The sequence below is a fragment of the Scardinius erythrophthalmus genome (assembly GCF_964197995.2).
Source record: "Scardinius erythrophthalmus genome assembly, chromosome: 14".
In the NCBI taxonomy this organism is placed as follows: domain Eukaryota; kingdom Metazoa; phylum Chordata; class Actinopteri; order Cypriniformes; family Leuciscidae; genus Scardinius; species Scardinius erythrophthalmus.
The window spans coordinates 13,843,730-13,864,489 of NC_138234.1; the positions used below are offsets into that span (position 1 = coordinate 13,843,730).

Sequence of the window (20,760 nt, forward strand, 5' to 3'; positions counted from 1 at the left end):
GTTACATACGTAATCTTTTTGCTACCACACTCCTTTACACTGCTAATCCTACCATGAATTTTGGATAATGATCGCTCCAAATGGTTCACTGATCTAGTATTTCCCTTCCCATTGACATTTTACAGCTGTTATTGCTGAAACTATTGTTAAATCTATACAACTTCGTTAGATCACTTATACCTTGTTCCACTCCTATATCGTTTAAGCATACTAAAGAAATTTTCCTTCATATGTTCTTCCAGTTCAGTGCCATTTTTATCTGTTTGAGCTTCCCATTACATTCCCTTCCCTTTTACATTAAAAGGATTTTTACACCAATAGAAAACATGAAATCTTCCCTCGGCCCACCGTCTACAAGAAGTAAATGGCTTGTGGGATAGGTGTTTGTACAAGTATCTCAGTTTAACACATCTCTGTCTTCATTGTCAAAATATGTGCCACATCACAACCCTGGGTGGTTTCTGCCGTGACCACTTAACTCTATTTTGGTCATGAGCCACTACCGCTATTTATGTTACTCAACTCCTGTAAAAGATCTACCTTATGGATTCAGGAGGAGTCAGGTATTGTATAATATTCTCTTCTTTTATTATAATATCTCGTCTCTACTCTGACCTCTACCGTACCTCCGTAGGCATACGGACCAGGTAACAACCAAGCCTGGGTGGTGTGGGTAAGCCTTTCGATTAGTGCATCACAGCTGGATCTTCCCCCTCAGAGGACAGCTATGCCTGTTGCACTCCAAGGGCCACACTGATGCAACTGGTTGGCAAACTTGACCGACTTTGTTATAGTCTGTTGGGATATGTATAGAAAATTGTCTTCCTCAGACAGTCAGCTCACGATACCACACTCTAAAAAACACTGGGTTAAAAACAACCCAATTGGGGATGATTTCAACCCAAGGGCTGGGTAAATAAAGGACAGAACACATGTTAGGTTCTTTTTAATTAACTTTTAATTTATTTATTGATATATCATTTACTGTTTATGGATTAACTTAATCTTCCAAACTTTTTTTTTTTTTTTTAAATAAGCTACTCCACACAACCACTGGTTTGCATGATAATTCCTTTATTTTCGATCATATTTAACAGTGTAGCATACTTTATATAGTTTTGAATACATATTGCATATACATTTAAGCTCATTTAACAAATATTAATACATAATATAAAATGTACACAAACCTGTATTTTACCAAAGACCAAACCAATTTGACGGAATGCACTCCTCTCTCCAGAAGAGGTCACAAAAAGCATGCGATAAATAACTCAATCCCTGGTTTGTTACGTCTGCCTCAGATCTGGGTATATCAAAAAAACTACCCAAACATTGGGTTGTTATGTCAGACTCAGGAGCTGGGTAACACAAAAACTACCGAAACACTGAAAAAATATCCCAAAAAATTTTCCCAAAAGGCTCAACCCAGGATTTGGGTAGAAAAATAACCCAAGATTTTTTAGAGTGCACAAATGTATTCTTACACTACAACAAACAGACTGGGACAACAACGCTACACCACTCTATGCCGGCTAAGCTGAAAGTTCCATGGGCCAGAATACACATACAGTTTAAGGCTTACCCAGTCTCTGTTCAGTAAATGTGACCCTGTACCACAAAACCATGGGCCATTTTTTTAAATTGAGATTTATATATCATCTGAAAGCTGAATAAATAAGGTTTCCATTGATGTATGGATAGGATAGGACAATATTTGGCCGAGATATAACTGGAATCTGAGGGTGCAATATATTTTAATATTAAGAAAATTGCCCATAAGAAAGTTGTCCATTTATGTTCGCAATTGTGCTGCATTCACTGACAAAAAGAAATGTTTTACTTTTATATATTTACGGTAGAAAATTTACAAAATATCTTCATGGAACATGATCTTTACTTAATATCCTAATGATTTTTGGCATAAAAGAAAAATTAATAATTTTTACCCATACAATGTATTGTTGGCTATTACCACAACGTGCGACTTGTGACTGGTTTTGTGATCCAGGGTCACATGTGTTCTTCTCTAAGACAGGGCTCCCACACCTTACTTAACTTCAAATTCAAGAACCTTTCAAGGACTTTCCAGGTCCAATACCCTCAATGTGGGACACATGTTGTGTTCAACAACAAATGTTGAGGTTCCATCATAGCAGTTTCGTGTGCGCGTGAACGTCATGGCAACGTACAAAGTTCCTCACGCGGAAAGCACTTAACGTAACACGTAAATGCGCGTAACTAACGTAAATCAAACAAGCTAGTATTCATAGGCCACGAAGTGTTGGCGAAATAATACTTTTATCCGACCGGAGGGAATAATATGGAATTTTTCCCAGAAAACTTCTTGCTCAGAATAAATTAAAGCACTTTCAAGGACCAAAACTTTTTATTTTCCAAAACTTTCCAGGGCCTTGAATTTTTTTTTTTTTGATTCACAAACTTTCAAGGATTTCAAGGACCCGTGGGAACCCTGCTAAGAATGTCAGATGCCTTGTTTGATCTTCTGATGTTTTGGTTTTATAGCTGGCTTCCGCTTGCTGTTGCTTGTACAGCTGCTCTTTCTCTCTCTCTCTCTCTCTCTCTCCCCCCCCCCCCATTTTTATAATTGCATATTAACTACATTTGTGCACGTCACGTCTACTTGCGTTAACGTATTTCCTCCTTGTGTTAAATGTTACATGTGTCAATTGCTTTATTTGCCATGCGTCAATACATTTCTTGCTTGCATTAAAGGGCATTTAGCAATACACATTTTTTTATTTCACATTCTATCAGATTTCTATCTTTCTAGACTTTTCAATCCTAACTGTCTTAATATTTAGTAGTTATACACAACAATGCTCTTGTCTGCCAGAAACCGTGTTCGCCCACACACATAATGCAACATACTTTATGCCATCATTACAGGATGTGGTATATGTGTGTGCACGGTGTTTTTGTCACCTTCATGAAAACTTCATGGCCCCAAGAGAATCTCCAAGATCTTTCCTTATAATTTAGATCTTTGTCTGATTGTTTGGAAGAGCTCACTCCATTTCTCTTGAGAAGTATTGACAAGTTAATACAGTTTTTCTCAATTGCTTAGAAACAATTCTGGGAACAACTCAACATTTTCTCTAATCTTCACACACAATTTTAAAAACTCACAACCAACGGTAAAAACGGCTCACTTTTGAATCCCAATTCAAACTTTGCCCTCAGACAATACACTCAAAATCTCAAAAACAAAGACTAAATGAAAGTTTGTAAATATTTTGGAATATTTTGGAACCCTGACAAAGATGCAAAACAGTACTGTAACAAATGGTGCTGTACGTGCTGTTTTGGACAGCCTGATCTTTGAAAGGAAGAGTCCATGCAGGATACATGTGTGTTATCTGAGTTCACATTGTGACACTTGAGGTAATTGTATTATGTGTTTGTGTTTCCTGAATGAGAACACGGTTAAACCTGTGCAAAATGAGGACATTTTTGTGTAGGGTTTTGCAGAAAACATTGAAAAAAATTGGAAAGTGTGTGAAATGCGTTAAACATTTTGAGAAACGCGCCTTTGTTTCGAGAAATTAAAGCTTTACATTTACATTTATGCATTTGGCAAACGCTTTTATCCAAAGCGACTTACATTACATTTCAAGGTACACATTTACAGCCTTATCAGTTCTTGCTTTCCCTGGGAACCGAACCCAGTTATGTAACCCAGTTATTTTATTACTTTAGCATATATTCTGCCAGGAAGACTCAAATGTTATGTCACTTATTACCTTCTCATCTAACCAATCGTGATCTAATACTCATAGTATAAAAGATCGGTACTTACACATGTCTGAGTTTGCAGATACTGACTTTCTGGTAGAACTTAATTAATTGGGAAGTTGAGCCAACTGAATCAGTTATAGAAAAACTGTAAAGTAAGTGGGATGCGAATACAGTTGCTATTTAATTATTAAAGAGTTTCATACACGTTTCCCTGGTCATCTAAAAATGTTTTACATGTTGGTGAGTTTACTAGCTCAACAACACACATTTTTCCCTTTCGTAAAATCTGAAAAATGTTGTTGAGCTCAAATGCTGTTGATGTCACAGTGATTGACATTGGTGGGCTTTGTCCAACAGCAGCTTCTCTGCAGTCAATGAATCATGTTCTCCCGTGGGATCTGAATGAAAATACAGAGAGAATTACAGAAACTGAAGAGAGAAAGAAACAATTGTGCAAGTACATCTTTACACTGTAAAAAATGTTTTTTTTTTTTTTTTTTCATGATTTGTTATCACAACTGTTTTTCTTGTCATAATGACTAAAGAAAATTAATGTTGTTTCGATAACACAATAAAGTTTCTATTGTTGAAACTAAACTTTTTTATGTATTAAAGCAGAACTTGGTAACTTAATAAAACTGTCTAGAAATCATTTGGATGGTTAAACAACCTGTTCTGGTGATATTGGTGACTTTCCCCGCTCCCCCCAGCATTCCCAGGCGGAAAACCACCTTGCAACTTGGGGACTACCGTCCCGGCAAGATAGAAATTGGAAGTCTTGTGAGAAGCGAGAACGAGAATGAGAGCGAGCGTGAAACACAAATTGCTTTACGGCAATTCGATATAAACACACACGCATGTATGATGTATTACCCACCTGGTAGACATAGCTCCACAAGATACAGTTGGCTTTCTCCGATCATAACAAGCGCACATGAGCAGCGGTAGCGAGGAGGAAGAATCCGCCGCAAGTTAGTTTTATTACGACAGTGAGTGTTGTGAAATATACGCCCCCCCACAGCTGAAGGGGGAGCTCGTGGGGAAAACATGCGACAACAAAAGGGAAAATCAGCGAAGAAGTGACTAGAAATCGCTAGAATTGCCGAGTTCTGCTTTAACTCAAATTTTTAGTTTCAATGAACTCAAAATTTTAAGACACCCATGTTAAATCAACTTTTTTTTTTTTTTTTTTTTTTTTTACAATGAGTTTGTATTATGTTACATCTACACAATAAGAGCTCATAATTATTCTGATTCATATTCAAAATATGAAATCTTAGTCAATTATTTACAAAAAATATTGGGACTTTAATTTTCTAGTTCGCATCAGAAGATGTTGTTGATGGAGGAGAAGATTTAGAAGGGAAAATTATGTTCCTCACAAAAGGCATTTTAAGACTTAAGCACAATTAAATTATAATACTTTTATGGTGTTTTGTCTTCTTATTGATTGGCAAACTTGGTCACTGATCATGAACTGTTCCTGTTGGGGTTAACTTATAATGCTGTAATGTGACATTTCATGGAACCTTTCTACCCTATAAAGAACCTTTCGTCCAATGGAAAGAATCCATGTATGTTAAAACTTCTGCACCATCAGTGCCAATAAAGGAATTTATTTTTAACAGTGTATTGTGTAAATAAATATATAGTTGTTAGAATTCTACTCTCACCAGTGACAGTCACATTGAATCTCCTGAATGTGGTATGTTCGCTGTTGATGAGCTGTAGTTTAAAATGCCCAGAGTCTTTGTTTTGGATGTTTGTGATGGTCAGAGATCCAGTCTGATGATCCAGCTTCAGTCTGTCTCCGAATCTCTCACCAAAAGAAGTCGCTGAATCAGCTTTAGCAACGAGACAGTTTTCAGGTCCAAATGTCCACAGTATTAGATCACCTGGCTGTTTCTCGGTTTTAATTTCCAGAGTGACATATTCTTCTCCCTCCTTCACTGGCACTTTCTTCACTTCATGTCAAACAGCACACAGAAATACAACAGAGAAAAATGTGACTTAATTAAGTTTGCATTTTCAATAGCACTTACATTTTGTTTACAAATTGACAAATAGATGTGTTAGATAACCTAATTAGACAAAGGCACATAGTCAACTAATGTTTAGTCAGCCTAAAAAAATCTAAAAGTAATTCAAGTTTCACTGCATTTTGTCTTATATTGAAAGTATCTAATATGTGCACACAGTGCAGGATCATTGATCTACTCACTTTCGACAGTAAGAATAAATCTCTTCTTGATGGTTCTTCTGGTTTTGCTACTGATTTCTAGTATATAGAGTCCAGAGTGAATAGGCATGGTGTTATTGATGGTGAGAGATCCATTATGATTCAGCACCAGTTTGCTTCTGAATCTTTTTTCCAAACCATCATATGTCTCTTTGGTCCCTCCATTGATTTGAGCAATGAGATCGTTGTCATGTAGATACCACCACTTTATCTTATCATCCTTCTGTAAGACAGTTCCAGTCTCTAAAATGGCAGAATCTCCATCTGCCACGGACACTTTGTTCACTATAAAAAGAGATTATGCATTTTCACTTTGTGACAAAAGATACATTTATACTGTGTACATACATGTGTATACATGTGTAATAATAATATTCAAAAATATAAATTTTTGGAATTTTTTTATAAATCAAAAAATTGGGCAAGTATGTTTTTTGTTGAGAATCATATTAAATTATTAAAAGCCTTAAAATGTTTGGAAATCAAATATGAATGCATTTATACAAAAATTGCAATTACACAAGTAATGTTATGAAATTATTTAAATACAAACTGTACGAAGACATGTTGTGAGTCATTGTGGGAAATCTGTCATTATTTGTATTGCAAATGAATTTATTCACTCAGAATCAGGATGGTACGATAAAACAAATATTTGTATATAAATTCAAAAAGTGTGTAAATTTTCATGCAGAAATTTTGATTTACCAATAAAATTTACTAACAAATTTAGAACCAACTAAAAACACTTATGAAAAAATCATACACTCTTTTCATTTTTCCACATCAGCTGTACTACTCACCCACTTCTAGCCCAGAGATCTTGCAGCGATAGTAAATCACAACAGAGGATAAAACTGCAGCCACAAGCAGAGCAGCAACAACCACAATCCCTGCTATAGCACCTGGAGACAGACCCGGATCCGGAACAGCTAAAGACAGACAGTGAATGTGATCTAAAAACACTGTTCATAAAAGTTCATAAATAGGCTTAAATGTGGTCCTTTGGTCACTACAGTGAAATGGACCTATGCGATTTTTAGTATTTGTAGTTTTATTCACTAATAAAACTACTATTAGTATTTATTAATATTTTAAATTCGCTTTTATTTTTAATTTGCTAATAATTTTTATTATTATTATTAATTATAAGTAATTTTGTTATGCACTTTTGTAAGTTTCATTAGTTTTTGTATATGTACAGTAGCTATGAATTATTTTAATTTCAGATTAGTCATTTTAAGACTTAATCTTAAACTTATTTCAGATACACTATTGTAAAAGTTGTAAATAAAACAAAGATTAATGGAGTACTCTTTAAGTTTTTCCAAATTTCATGTATGATTAGATGTGATACTTGCCGTATTTTGTAAGTTTGTGAAATTTACTGAGTGAAATGAATATTGTTTGTACACCAATTTAGTTTTTTCTATTTATTTTCCATACAAATATACAATTTATTTTATTTCAGCTTTATTTCAACTATGAAAACACCAACAAATCCTAATTGGTCCAAGTATCTAAGTGCTGACCAAACTAAAGTCTGTGAATACTTTGAAAGACTTGTTTTATAGACTCACCATTGACAGAAAGAAGGAATCGCTGTGAGCTCTCACGGCCTATGATCTGTAGTTCATAAAGTCCACTGTGTTCGGTTCTGGTGTTTGTGATGGTCAGAGATCTAGTTTGTGGATCCAGCTTCAGTCGGTCTCTGAATCTCTCATCAGCATTGTTTAGTGAGGTCTTGTTAGTTTCTACATCAATTTTAGCCAGGAGAATTCCTTCATCTCCAAACCTCCAGACGATCAGATCCTCTCTCTGTACTTCAGAAACATCAGTGTTTAGAGTCACAGACTCTCCCTCCATCACTGACACTGACTTCACTCCATCAGTTTCACCAACCACATCTGGGAAAAATCAGAGCTGGAATATTATATTACTGCTTTTACCGTTTGTAGTGTTGCATTATATAGAAAAGATACTCACGAGATACTCACCAAAAACAGTAACATTAAATATCTTTATCGTAGTCTTTTTTCTAGAGATAGAGAGTTTATATTGTCCTGAATGTCTGATTCTGGTGTTTCTGATGGTGAGAGATCCAGTGTTTTGATCCACCTGTAATCTGCCTCTGAATCTCACATCGTCTGTGAAATAAATTGAGTTCAAGTCGCCCTTTCTCGTTATTTGAGATATGACGGATTGTTTAGGTCCAAACAGCCACAGTATGGTATCATCGTTCAGTACTTCAGTAAGATTTGTGTGTAGAGTAACAGAATCTCCCTCCATCACCATCATTGTCTCATCTGTTTCTGCACCAACCACTCCTGCAGAACATAAATGATCAGTTATAGATATAGTTAAATCTGAAAACACACTAGTAACCTCAGTTTCAGACGATTCAAACGAACACTGTCTGAGACAGATACAGCATTACTGTTCAGAATGTAAATGAAAAAAAATGAAAATTAAATAGTTTTAATTAATGTAACCATGAGTTCTTCAATATGGCAGAAATTGTGGTCCAAAACAGTTACTTCACGTTAGCTGAAGATTACTGTAACCTTTGACATGACTGTACTGTTTTCATTAACAGCACAGATGTAAACATTGTGTAAATTATTTGCAAATCTCTTATTTCACTTCTCTCATCAACTGTCTGAAAAAAAAAAAAAAGCATGTTAACTTAAACAGTAATGTAGTTTAGGAAATCTCTGAAAGCTTGTTTGGGCCACAGAATAAATAAAATGTAATAATTTTGTTTTATTTTAACTTTGTTATGAGTAAAAAAGTCAGAAGTTTGTCGTAAGTTTTTCTCGATTGCTAACACACAATTCATGAATCAGATCACCATTTTCTCACAACTATATAAACAATTTCGTAAATACATACCGGCTTGTACAAACCTCAAACTTCCAAGTCAAAATCAAATATTTCAGTCAAAAACTTATTTACTTCTGTCAAAATCAAACTTTGTCCTCAGGTTACACAAAACCTGCAAATACACAGACTACTTCCTGCCCAATGAACACTAGTGAGATCAATTCACACCACTGTAACAAAAATACCTCTTATTGGGATTCAAGAATAATTTGGCAGCTCAGTGTCAATTACAGTAACAGAAATGAAAGATTGCAGGCAGCGTTAAATGCAACAATGAGCTTTATAAAAAATATTTTCATTTCACTTCAGTAATGTGATCTTATAGTAGATGAAAATAGATGGAAGTACTTGATCTTACAAGAGAAGAAAAGTTCACAAACCAAAGAATGGTGTATGCAACAGAATACTGTAAATCACAGTAATACAAAAATAAAGAAATAAATTCGCCATCCTCTGCACCTTCAGTAATAGGCGTTTCCTGGTCTTCTGAAAAAAGACTTTCTGTACCTTTCTTAGGCAGTCATCTCTCAGTTCTGCAAAAATACAGAACACACTTGCTACAAATAAATTTGACAATCACGAATTTGAGAGTGTACATGCTACAGTTTACTGGACACAGAATAGTGAAATGTGTTTCGTTTTGAGAAACGTGTCTTTGTTTTGAGAATTTTGAGAAAAAAAAATGGTTTGGGAAATTGTGCCAAATGAATTAGTTATAGTGTGTTAGCCATCGAGAAAAACTGTATAATTCTGATATAATTTCCACAATTGCAAGTTTATATTTTGAAATTCTAGTTTTAAATTTTCTTTTAATGTTCGATGGTTGAAGGGTAGAATAATGTCATCTCTTTGTACCCAATTTTTTTTAAAGAGTATTATTTCATTAATAGATGGATGAACTGTTTGTTTACAGTTTAACGGAAGTTACATGAAAGAGGTGGATAAAACAGGCTTGAGGTGCAACACACACGTCACGTTTTCAAGTTTAAGGCTGAAGTGCAAAACAGTGGATCTGTTGGACCAATGGAACAATGGACCACAAGCAAAAAGTTCACTTTAAGAATTACACATGTGGCCTTGCTGAGTTTTGCTGTAAGAACAGTGCAAACGAAAAGAAAATTGTATATAATTATATATGATATACATATTATATCTACAGTATGATGTACTTAAGTCAGTCCGCAGAAAGTCAAATATATCTCAAAATTATCTATACACACTCTTCCAGCATGTACTGTAAGTCATAATGCAAATAAACAACAACACCTCTCCACTGCATAATCAAAAGTCTTAATACAGGCACATTCTACATTAAACCACTTGGGTTGGTAAACCACGTTAAACACTTCCACTTTCAACGTTTTCTACTGAGTCCTGCTGCAGTGAACACAGGATAAAGATGAACACATATATTACAAACATTTTCAGCAGATGTTGACGCGACTGATTGAAGTGTTATATGAATGCGCATAACGGCAATGCATTTGCAGCGGATGTCTAAAATGAAACCAAAAAAATCATTTCAACAGCCAAGACAGAAATCCACTTACCACCCAAAAGCAACAAGGAAAGAGACAGCAGTAACATCCTCTCTATGTTTTTGTAGAGCTGTGTATATTCTGAATGTTGCTAATACAGGTGATCAATGGAGATTATTTAGTCTAGATATAATTCGGTTCATCTTAATATCCACTGCGCTCATCATGCATGAGCTGCACCCAAGTGTACAGCTTCAAATACACACACACTAACCCTACCCACAACTCTATCTCTAGAGGAGGAGCTGGAAGTTGTTTGATAAGCAGTGAGTATGCACCACTTGGAGAAATTGAGACCGTGTAAACACGTGTAACAATAGGCTATCCCAGCCCCTTATTGACACAGCGTGTTCGACTTGAACCGGCGCTGCACAGACCGATCGGTGAATGAAATCAAAGTAGCCTATCGCGAGAGCGAACAGAGAGCAGACCGCTGCTTGCTTTTGAATCGCTCTCGCGGTACTTTGATGTCATAAACCAATCGGTCGCTGCACTGGTTCAAGTCAAACAAGCCTATGGCATGGCAGAAGAGGCTAAAGTGAAAGTGATCTGACATGTGGCCAAGTAGGAATTTGTGCTCTGCATTTATCCCATCTAAAAGCAGTGAGCAATCAAAGGCGTTTTATGTAGTCTAACAATCATTGTTAAATAAAACGCCTTTGACAGTGGTTTCAACAATGGTTTGTGTGAGTCTGTTGAATTCAGCTATTCTTTTGCTCCCAAACATTCACTGCATCAACAAATATTTCTGGAAATTTCCTGTACTTTTGTGTTTCTGTACTTTATTTCTGTATATTATGAAACATAATATCTGATGTACAGAAATATTTGTTTGTTTTGTTGTTGTATGGTCTGTTTTGCATTTAACACAAATCATGTAGGCCTCTATAAATGTTTCATTAAAATGTCTAAACTTTTCACAGTGAATGTTCTGGAAAAAGATAGAAACCTATATTAATAAAAAACTGAAGTCTAAGATAGAAATGTTTTTTTTAGGGCTGTCAAAAGATTAATCACGATTAAAGGAGAACTCCGGTCAATTTTAACATTGAGCTCATTTTTTTGTACATTTGGAGTGCTGTCAATACAGAGAACAATGACAAAAATCGGTGTTATTTAAGCCAGCGCAAATACCTTTGTTTACATCCTGTTTTTCGGTTGAAGTCCAAAGTAGTCGATTGCAGAGTTCACACGCATAGGTTTAATACCTATGATCACACGCGTGAACTCGGCAATTGACTACTTTGGACTTCAACCGAAAAACAGGATGTAAACAAAGGTATTTGCGCTGGCTTAAATAACATCATTTTTATACATTTCTTTCACATCTACTGCAGTCAGACTCACTCGTGTTCACTCAGAAGGAATCACTCACATTTTCTGTGCACTTGCAATGACACATCAAGGATGTTAAGAGGCTAAAAGCAGGTTTAGTACTTGCCCCATTGAAGTCAACAGGGTGCAAATTTTAAAAATAGTATAACTCGGTGTAGGCAACACCGATTTTTGTCATTGTTCTCTGTACTGACAGCACTCCAAATGTTCAAAAAAATGAGCTCAATGTTAAAATTGACCGGAGTTCTCCTTTAATCGCATCCAAAATAAAAGTTTGTGTTTCCTATATGTGTGTGTACTGTGTATAATTAAATTTGTATATATAAATACACACACATGCTTGTATATATTTAAGAAAAATGTGTAATTTATATATAAAAAAATTATATTTATATATAATATAAATTATATATAAATATATACAGTATATGTATGCAAATATTTCTTAAATATATTCATGCATGTGTGTGTATTTATATATACAAAATAATTATACAGAGTACACACACATATATTATGTAAACACAAACTTTTATTTTGGATGCGATTAATCGCGATTAATCTTTTGACAGCCCTAGTTTTTTTATGTGCTTTTTTATACTTAAAATGACTATTTGGAATTATGCTTCTTTTTTTTTATAAATGACTTATGTAAATCTTTTGAAACAAACAAAAAATAAAACAAAAAAATAACTGTGACAAATGTGGACAACCAATATAAAGCTTCTAAAATGCATGTGAAAGAGAAAGACTTCTGCTATACCAAAAATGAGGTCTAATGGAATTAAAAGACAACCAGGAGTAAATAAAAGCATTTGATCTGTTTTCTCATTTTCTCTCTCACTTTTTCTCTCTTCATTATCCCCTCATTAAGCTGTATGTGCTCTTCACACTCCAGACCAGTGGGTGGCGGAACGGCACTCTTTAAGTTGGTTTCACAAACCGGCAAAAAAGAAGAAGAGGAGACGCTCTGAACAACAGCTGATTCAAAACAAAAGATTTGCAAAGTATTTGAACCTTCACGAATCAGTTTTTTAAACGTTCTCTATTTACAAGTGAAGAGATGCATTCAGACCAGCAGGAAGAACAGAAACCTGTAAAAATGGAGCTTATTGAAGAATACAGTGAGAACAGGAGTGATCCTGATCAAGAACTCCTCAGAGTGAAGCTTGAAGAGACTGAAGAACAGATAGGTTGGTGTTTATTCTTGATTCTTCATTAATGATGCTGTGAAACATTAAAGTTATAAAACTTTAGCAGTCTTTTAATGGTCATCCAGTCAACATATCCATTCATCAAACAGGTATAAATTCTGATATAATTTACTCACTCTTAACTTTAAAAATCTGGATGAATTTCTTCTTCTGCAGAACACTAAAGATTTTTTTCTGTGTTTGAAAAATCCCTAAATATAACATTGAGACGTTAAAAAAGAAAACATAAATGCTTTAAACAACATGAGGTTACTACCATGCCTAACCACACTTTTTAAAACTTTTTAACTTTCATTTTAGACCTGACAGTAGACATTAAGGAGAGTGAAGAACTGGATGAAGCGGAGGAGGAACATCGTGTCAAAACTGAAGAAAAATCTTTGAGTTGCTCACAGACCAGAAGTAAACTTGTACTGAGAAGAGCCATCAACAATTTCACTTGCTCTCAGTGTGGAAAAATATTCCCACACAAGCAAAGTCTTAAAGATCACATGACAGTTCATGGTGAAGAGAAGCCGCACACATGTGATCAGTGCGGGAAGAGTTTTTCACAAGGATACCTTAAGTTTCACATGAAAATCCACACCGGAGAGAAGCCGCACACATGTGATCAGTGTGGGAAGAGTTTCACATTAAAAGGAACCCTTAATAATCACATGAAAATCCACACCGGAGAGAAGCCGCACACATGTGATCTGTGTGGGAAGAGTTTTTCACAAGGATACCTTAAGTTTCACATGAATATCCACTCTGGAGAGAAGCCGCACACATGTGATCAATGCGGGAAGAGTTTTACACAAAAAGAACAGCTTAAGAGACACATTGAAATCCACATGGGAGAGAAGCCACACAAATGTGATCAATGCGGGAAGAGTTTCACAATTATATCAAAGCTTATGTATCATATGAAAATCCACACTGGAGAGAAGCCGCACACATGTGATCAGTGTGGGAAGAGTTTCACACTAAAAGGAAACCTTAATATTCACATGAAAATCCACTCTGGAGAGAAGCCTTTTAAATGTGATCAGTGTGGGAAGAGTTTCATATATAAGCAAAGTCTTCAAGACCACATGAAAGTTCATAGTGGAGAGAAGCCGCACACATGTGATCAATGCGGGAAAAGTTTTGCTCTAACATATCTCCTAAATAGACACAAGAAAATCCACACTGGAGAGAAGCCACACAAATGTGAACAATGCGGGAAGAGTTTCACAGTTATATCAAAGCTTATGTATCACATGAAAATCCACACCGGAGAGAAGCCACACACATGTGATCAGTGTGGGAAGAGTTTCACACTAAAAGGAGTCCTTAAGGATCATATGAAAATCCACATCGGAGAGAAGCCGCACACATGTGATCAGTGTGGAAAGAGTTTCTCGAGAAAAGGACACCTTAAGGATCACATAAAAATCCACACAGGAGTGAAGCAGCACGCATGTGATCAGTGTGGGAAGAGTTTCAGATTTGCATGTTCATTTCAAGTACATAAGCGTTATCATTCTGGAGAAAAAACATTTAACTGTAATCAGTGCAGTAAAAAAATTCAGATAAATTAGTGCAGATAAAACTATTCAATTACTCTCATAAGTAACCATAATTGCATTAAACTATGTTTTTTGTTGTTGTTGCAATAAACAGGCATGTAAACACCCTAATCGCTCTGACCAAAGTGCACATGTTCGTTTCTATACGGATGTGTTGTTCACACAATTTCATGAATGCACTCCGTGACATTATTCCAAAGTTTCCTCTTGTCTCAATCACTAAAAATAATATCTATATTGATATAATATAGTAACCTAATTATTTATAAATTATATATTATATACATAAGATATATATGTGACATATATAATGTATAAAAAAGTATCTATACACACTCTTCCATCCTGTAAATCATAATGCAAATAAACAACAACAACTCTCCACTGTATAATCAAAAGTCTTATTACAGGCACACTCTACATGAGTCTTGGTACAGTAAACCACGTTAAACACTTTCACCTTAAACGAGTCCTGCTGCAGTGAACACTGGATAAAGATGAACACATATTACAAACATTTTCAGCAGATGTTGACGGCAGGGTGGGATTTGAATTCATATAATGGCAATGCATTTATTGCACAGCTGATGTCTGAAATTAAACCAAAAAATCATTTCAACAGCCAAGACAAAAATCCACTTACCGTCCAAAAGCAACTGGAAAAGAGACAGCAGTAACATCCTCTCTATGTTTTTCCAGAGCTGTGTAGATTCTGAATGTTGCTAATACAGATGATCAATTGAAATTATTTAGGCTAGGTATAATTTGGTTTCCAGAGAGGAAGACTCTCATCATTTGACTTTGCAGTGAGTATGCACCACTTGGAGAAACTGAGACCATGTACAAACGTGTAACAATGGCAGCGCCCCTTATTGACAATGGTAGAAGGGGCGAAAGTGAAAGTGATCTAACATGTGGCAAAGAATAGGAATTTGTGTTCTGCATTTATCCCATCTAAAAGCAGTGAGCAATCAAAGGCGTTTTATTTAGTCTAACAATAACTGGTCCACTGTATAGTTAAAGCAGCCTAATCCACAGATATTATGTTTCACTTCTGTTTCCGCATGAAACCGAAGAAAGATCACCTGACACTGAACTCTTGAACTTTCATTGTTATTCATCTCTTATAAAGGTCCCATTTTATGAAAACTTCACTTTATGAGGTTTTTTAACCTTAATATGAGTTTCCCTAGCCTGCCTATGTTCCCCCAGTGGCTAGACGTTTTGATGTGTGTAAACCAAGCCCTGGGTATTTTTGAGAAAATGAAAGCTCAGACGGCCGAATCTAGAAATCTTCCCCTTATGTCGTCATAAGGAGAAAGGTCACCTCCCCTTTCTCTTCTTTGCCCGCAAAAAGAATTTGGCCCACCCATGAGAAAATGAGCTGCGCGAGCGTGATATTGTTTTTTCCTCGAGAGACACCATGGCTTAGCCTGGTTAAAACCAGACCATTCTCAGTAGTAACTGAGATATGGTCTGGCAAAGCTCCTTTAATAACTCATTTCCAAAGGGGCGTCACCAACGGACGTCGCTCAAATGCCTCTGGGCACAATTGGATAGACCTAAAACTCCTAAAACCAATCAGAGGTCGTCATGTGTAAAGCCATCCCAATGTTACACTCTATTTTTTTACAGTCTATGGTTACACTATGCCATATGTACTCTTTTTGTGAAGAAAATGTATTTACTTTTGAATGTGTAGCAAAAAAGTAGGCAACTTTGGGACATACTACTTAGTCATCTTTATCGGACGGATATGTCGTGTGCATCCCGTCATGTAAACTGCCCTGTCAATCATCTTGTCACAGTTAAAATCCTCTACTAAATCTAATTTAATTTCCTACCATTTCGGAGAGAAATGTAGTAGCACGTTCATCTGCCAGTGGGTCTTTCATGAAGACTGTCCTCATGTGTTTGCAATTTGAATATAATAATGCATTTAAAAGTTGGTGTGCTTCACCAACGGACGTCGGAGTGGACGTCGCTCAAATGCCTCTGGATAGGCTAGACCTAAAACCAATCAGAGCGATCGTCATGTGTAAAGCCCGCCTCAACGTTTCTGATTGGTGCCTTGATTTCTCAGCATGGGGAAATGGACTTGAATGAGCTCTTTGCCAGACTTACTTGCAGAGCAAATCTAAATTTGCAGGAAGTTGTCTGGGTTTTCCCAGGCTAACCATGGCTTGCAAACAAACGAAAAATTGGCAGTTGCTCAGTGTTTGGATGTACAAATGAACACAAAAGTATTTTTTTAAGTTCCTTCATCCGAGCCTCTGAAGAACCAGTGGGTTATATGAATTTCTGATGTGTAATTGTTCAAGTTCAGACAGATAATTTTTCTCTCAAAGTCGTTCAATACTGTTTATGCATCAGTAAATCAAGCCAGTGACTAAATGATCAACTTCACGTCGTTTCTCTTAGTAGGATGAAAATAATCTTACTTAAACTGTGATTAATATACAGAAAGCGATCAAAGAACAATCCCTTTCCAATCGCCCAAGCTGTCAATCACACAGCGTGAGTTTATCTGGACACTTGCCAAAACTTGTTATGAAATCAATGACGCTGTTACGCTGCACAACAAAGCTCTTACTGTACAAATCATAAGTGAGAGTGCAGAAACTGTGTTGCAATGATAAGATCTTTATTCACACGAGAAACAGGCTGTCATCTGCTCAATGCTCATCACTGCAACCTTTTATGTGATGAGAATAGATCTAAATACTTAAACTTCTCACGATTCGTTAATCCCGATAGCTGTAATAGTAAAAAGCGTAAAATAGCTGTAATAGTAAAAGTATTCGAGAGAGTTCCACATGTAATGCTAAATATTTAATATGCAAGCATGTAAGCCAATCACAGCAGTGGGCATTTACACTGAAGTCTCACAGCAGCCAATCACAGCAGTGGGTGTTTACACTGAAGTCTTACAGCAGACACGCCCTTTCAAACAGAGTGTTCAAATATTATAACTTTTGATCTAAAAAACATACTAACATTATAAGGGCACCCCAGGAAACATTCTAAAATAATAAAATAATCCATGCAATGGGACCTTTAAAGGAGACATATCATGCTTTTAAATTGTTCCTTTTTACATATAAATCATACATTTGTAGTCTATATAAAGCGGAACTGCAATGCTTGGGTCTGAATTCCTCATTATTATAGCTCCACAGGCCCCTTTTCTCAGTAGCACCTCAATGCAGTACACAAGATCCGAGGGGAGGAGTCGGATCTTATATAAGGGGTGGAGATTGGTAGGTTTAGGGGTGGAGATGGGTAGGTTTAGGGGTGGGTTTAGGGATCAGGGGGTGGAGATTGGTAGGTTTAGGTATGTAAGGTGGGAGGAGTTGGATTTTATCTGACTCCTCCCCCCGGATTTTATGCTCTGCAGTGAGGACCATCTCCCTTTTCTACCCCTTTTCTGATGTGCTTCTTAGAGCAACTCGTTTTGGTGCGGTCTCTTTAAATAATATTGAGACACTTCATACCCCGCCCCCTCTCCAGGTTGCAGAGGTTCAACTCCACCCTGTTCGGCCATTTTTGTAGTCTGATAGCAGAGATAGGATTATCTAGCGGCAAGAAACTTTTTATTCACACGCTATTAACAAAATGTCAACAACAGAAGACTTGTCCAGTCAGCCTTACATGTTCGAGCCAGAGTCGGAGCCGGAGCGAGAAGAAAATGAAGACGACGAACCTGTAGAACCATAGGCGTAATTTGCGGGTGGGACGGGTGGGACATGTCCCCACCACTTTTTGCTAAGGTCGATATTTTCCCCACCACTTTTGAAACATCTCGCGGCACGAATGTACCAATACAAATAAATAAAACATCTCCAGTTAACTAGCAGAGCATTCATTTAGTTCGTTTGTAAGAGGCGATCTACCGCTGAAATGTGTTGTTTTTGAAATCAAGTGGTCAAAGACAGTGCTCGTTGCCGCTGCGATCAGTGGCGCGGATACTGTGTTCTCTTGTGGCTCGCGCACAGTCTTCACTCGGACGCGCGCTTCAATCCGTTGTGGAGATCTCTATTCGTTCCGGTGAAATTACCAAACAAAATGCATACAAACGTATGCTTGCCTGATATACAACCACTGATAAACATAATCGGTTTTAATGAGAAGAGAAAAAAAAAACCTATACGAGTGTGGATTAGAACCCACAACCTCTGACACGCTTGGCAAAAATTCTACCACTGGACCATTTCAATATACACATTAATATTATGGATTTACTCACACCAACATATCAAACCTCATTAAACGACAAATTAAACCCATGCACTATTTCAATCGATTGCTGGACATCGTAATGTTATTGTACATACATCGATTTATGATTCAGCATTCATAACCCCCCCCCCCCCCCGTTAAAAAAAAAAAAACCGTCCCACCCACTTTTTAAAACAAAGTTACGCCACTGTGTAGAACAACGTCTTCGGATGTATCGCAATGGTATGTTACTGTATTTACACATGAAACTTTGTTCTTCTGACCTTTTACCACCGTGTCGATTTATTTTGATTAATATGTGCGAGGGAGAGAGAGCAAGACAGCGTCTAGTTTGGAGACGATGATGTCTTGTTTACACTTTCGCCTGGCTCTGAAGAGAGAGAGTGAGCGGGTCTCTCTCTCTCTCTCTGCTCGTTCTTTCAGTTAAACATGCGTCCTGTCACATGCGCGGCAGTTCATCTACATTAGACGGTGTAATGAAGCGTGTGGGTTACTACATCCAACAACCGATCATTTTAACTTACCCTCTCGTAACTTCTGCATCCTTTATCTTGGACTACAAAATTGCAGCGAGAAATAATAATGGCGGATGGCTCGAAGTGTTGGGCCGGAAGTCAATATCCTTATTTGGCAGTTCCGCTGCAAATACTGTGACATGAACGCAATAGTTCCAAAAACGTCATAGATAACAGAAAAATCGGAACAGGTTGAAAAATATATGACCAAAACAGAATATAAAGATATCAACGAAGCACCTGAAGAGAATAATTTCAACTTTTCTGTACTTCTAAACACTCCAAATATACAACAAAATGCATTTAAGGGCTAAAAAAGTGCATTTAGCATGATATGTCCCCTTTAAGATCTTAATTTAAAGTTTTGATTTTACGTACTGGAAATCATTTGGCATTCACGCTATATAGGAAAACATCTGCATAATACAGATTTAAATTGTATTGTGGTCATTACTAATCAACATAATGATCTTAGTAAAAAAAAAAAAAAACATGTATTTGTTCTATAGATGTGACACATGAAGTGAAGTCAGTGTCAGTGATGGAGGGAGATTCTGTCACTCTGATGTTACTGAAGTACAGAAATATGTGTTGATACAGTGAATGTTTGGGAGCACAAGAATCGCTGAATTCAACAGACTCACACAAACAATCTCAACCTATGATAGTGCTGATGAAAGATCAGAGATCACTCTAAGACTTTATAAGGTAACAATTATCAGCCGAGAGACCAAATACAAGAGTTTAAATGTTACAGTCTATGGTGAGTTGACCATTATGGCATAATTTACACTAACCAATTTTTATTTCATTGTAATATTTTAAAATGTTTATTTTTTCAATATTCATTACATTCACAGTTTATGATACTGACTGCCTTAATTGTTGCAATTAAGACAACAATAACCAAAAACAAAGCAAGCACAAAATGTAACATTTTCAGTATAAGAAACATGTTTAAAATTATATCAAACTGATATGGTTTTATTAATAATATAAAAATACATCATATATCCTATGAAAACAAGTAATTGTTAACTAGGCTATATTGCAGTTATGCTATCAACCAACTTTGCATCAACACTGAACGTGACTTCAGAACAACAGCTGAAATTCATACTTTTCCTTTTATCACTGTAAAGCTGCTTTAAAACAATCTGTATTGGCGCTGATTTATGTTTCTGGTGGGAGCCCACAATCTATAATTAACTTAGCTCACACTTAATTTCTATAATTTATGTTAGTTTATTAAGTTTTATGGTCTGTTTTGTATTTAACACAAAATACAAATACTGATGGCCAATGAAAGACAAATACTATTCCTATTCTCCTATACAAATGTTTAAGTATATGTCTACATTTTTTTCCACTGTATTTAGCATACTCAAGAATGTTTTGGAAAGATTTAGAAACCTATATTAATAAAAATCTGAAGTCTAATATAGAAATGTGTAAATTTGATGTTTTTTTCCCTAATGATTTATATAA

General features: G+C 36.2%; 2 protein-coding genes across 3 annotated transcripts; one reads left to right on the forward strand and one right to left on the reverse strand.

Annotated features, from left to right (window-relative positions):
* Positions 1 to 1,055: 1,055 nt before the first annotated feature.
* On the reverse strand, positions 1,056 to 19,376 carry LOC308701676 (uncharacterized protein). 2 transcript variants are annotated; one of them, XM_081384058.1, is made up of 7 exons: positions 19,282 to 19,376; positions 7,996 to 8,325; positions 7,579 to 7,905; positions 6,802 to 6,930; positions 5,981 to 6,283; positions 5,433 to 5,723; positions 1,056 to 4,157 (listed from the first exon to the last, which is right to left on the reverse strand). In XM_081384058.1, the coding sequence occupies exons 1-7, from the start codon at positions 19,298 to 19,300 to the stop codon at positions 4,081 to 4,083; spliced, it is 1,476 nt and encodes a 491-aa protein (XP_081240184.1). In that variant the 5' UTR covers positions 19,301 to 19,376; the 3' UTR covers positions 1,056 to 4,080. The 2 variants fall into 2 exon arrangements, with proteins under 2 accessions (XP_081240184.1, XP_081240183.1); XM_081384057.1 differs by lacking the exon at positions 19,282 to 19,376 and adding an exon at positions 10,432 to 10,808.
* LOC308701996 (uncharacterized protein) lies at positions 12,656 to 14,701 on the forward strand. Its single transcript, XM_081384545.1, has 2 exons — positions 12,656 to 12,947; positions 13,269 to 14,701. Exons 1-2 carry the CDS (start codon positions 12,818 to 12,820, stop codon positions 14,528 to 14,530), a joined length of 1,392 nt encoding a protein of 463 aa, XP_081240671.1. The 5' UTR covers positions 12,656 to 12,817; the 3' UTR covers positions 14,531 to 14,701.
* Positions 19,377 to 20,760: the final 1,384 nt, after the last annotated feature.

Coding starts and splice junctions, on each gene's coding strand:
- LOC308701996 (XM_081384545.1), top strand. CDS start 12,818: ATGCATTCAGACCAGCAGGAAGAACAGAAACCTGTAAAAATGGAGCTT. Junction 12,948..13,268: donor AGAGACTGAAGAACAGATAG/GTTGGTGTTTAT, acceptor CTTTCATTTTAG/ACCTGACAGTAGACATTAAG.
- LOC308701676 (XM_081384057.1), bottom strand. CDS start 10,468: ATGTTACTGCTGTCTCTTTCCTTGTTGCTTTTGGGTG. Junction 8,326..10,431: donor TTCCTTGTTGCTTTTGGGTG/GTAAGTGGATTT, acceptor TATGTTCTGCAG/GAGTGGTTGGTGCAGAAACA. Junction 6,931..7,578: donor ATTCCTTCTTTCTGTCAATG/GTGAGTCTATAA, acceptor GTCTGTCTTTAG/CTGTTCCGGATCCGGGTCTG.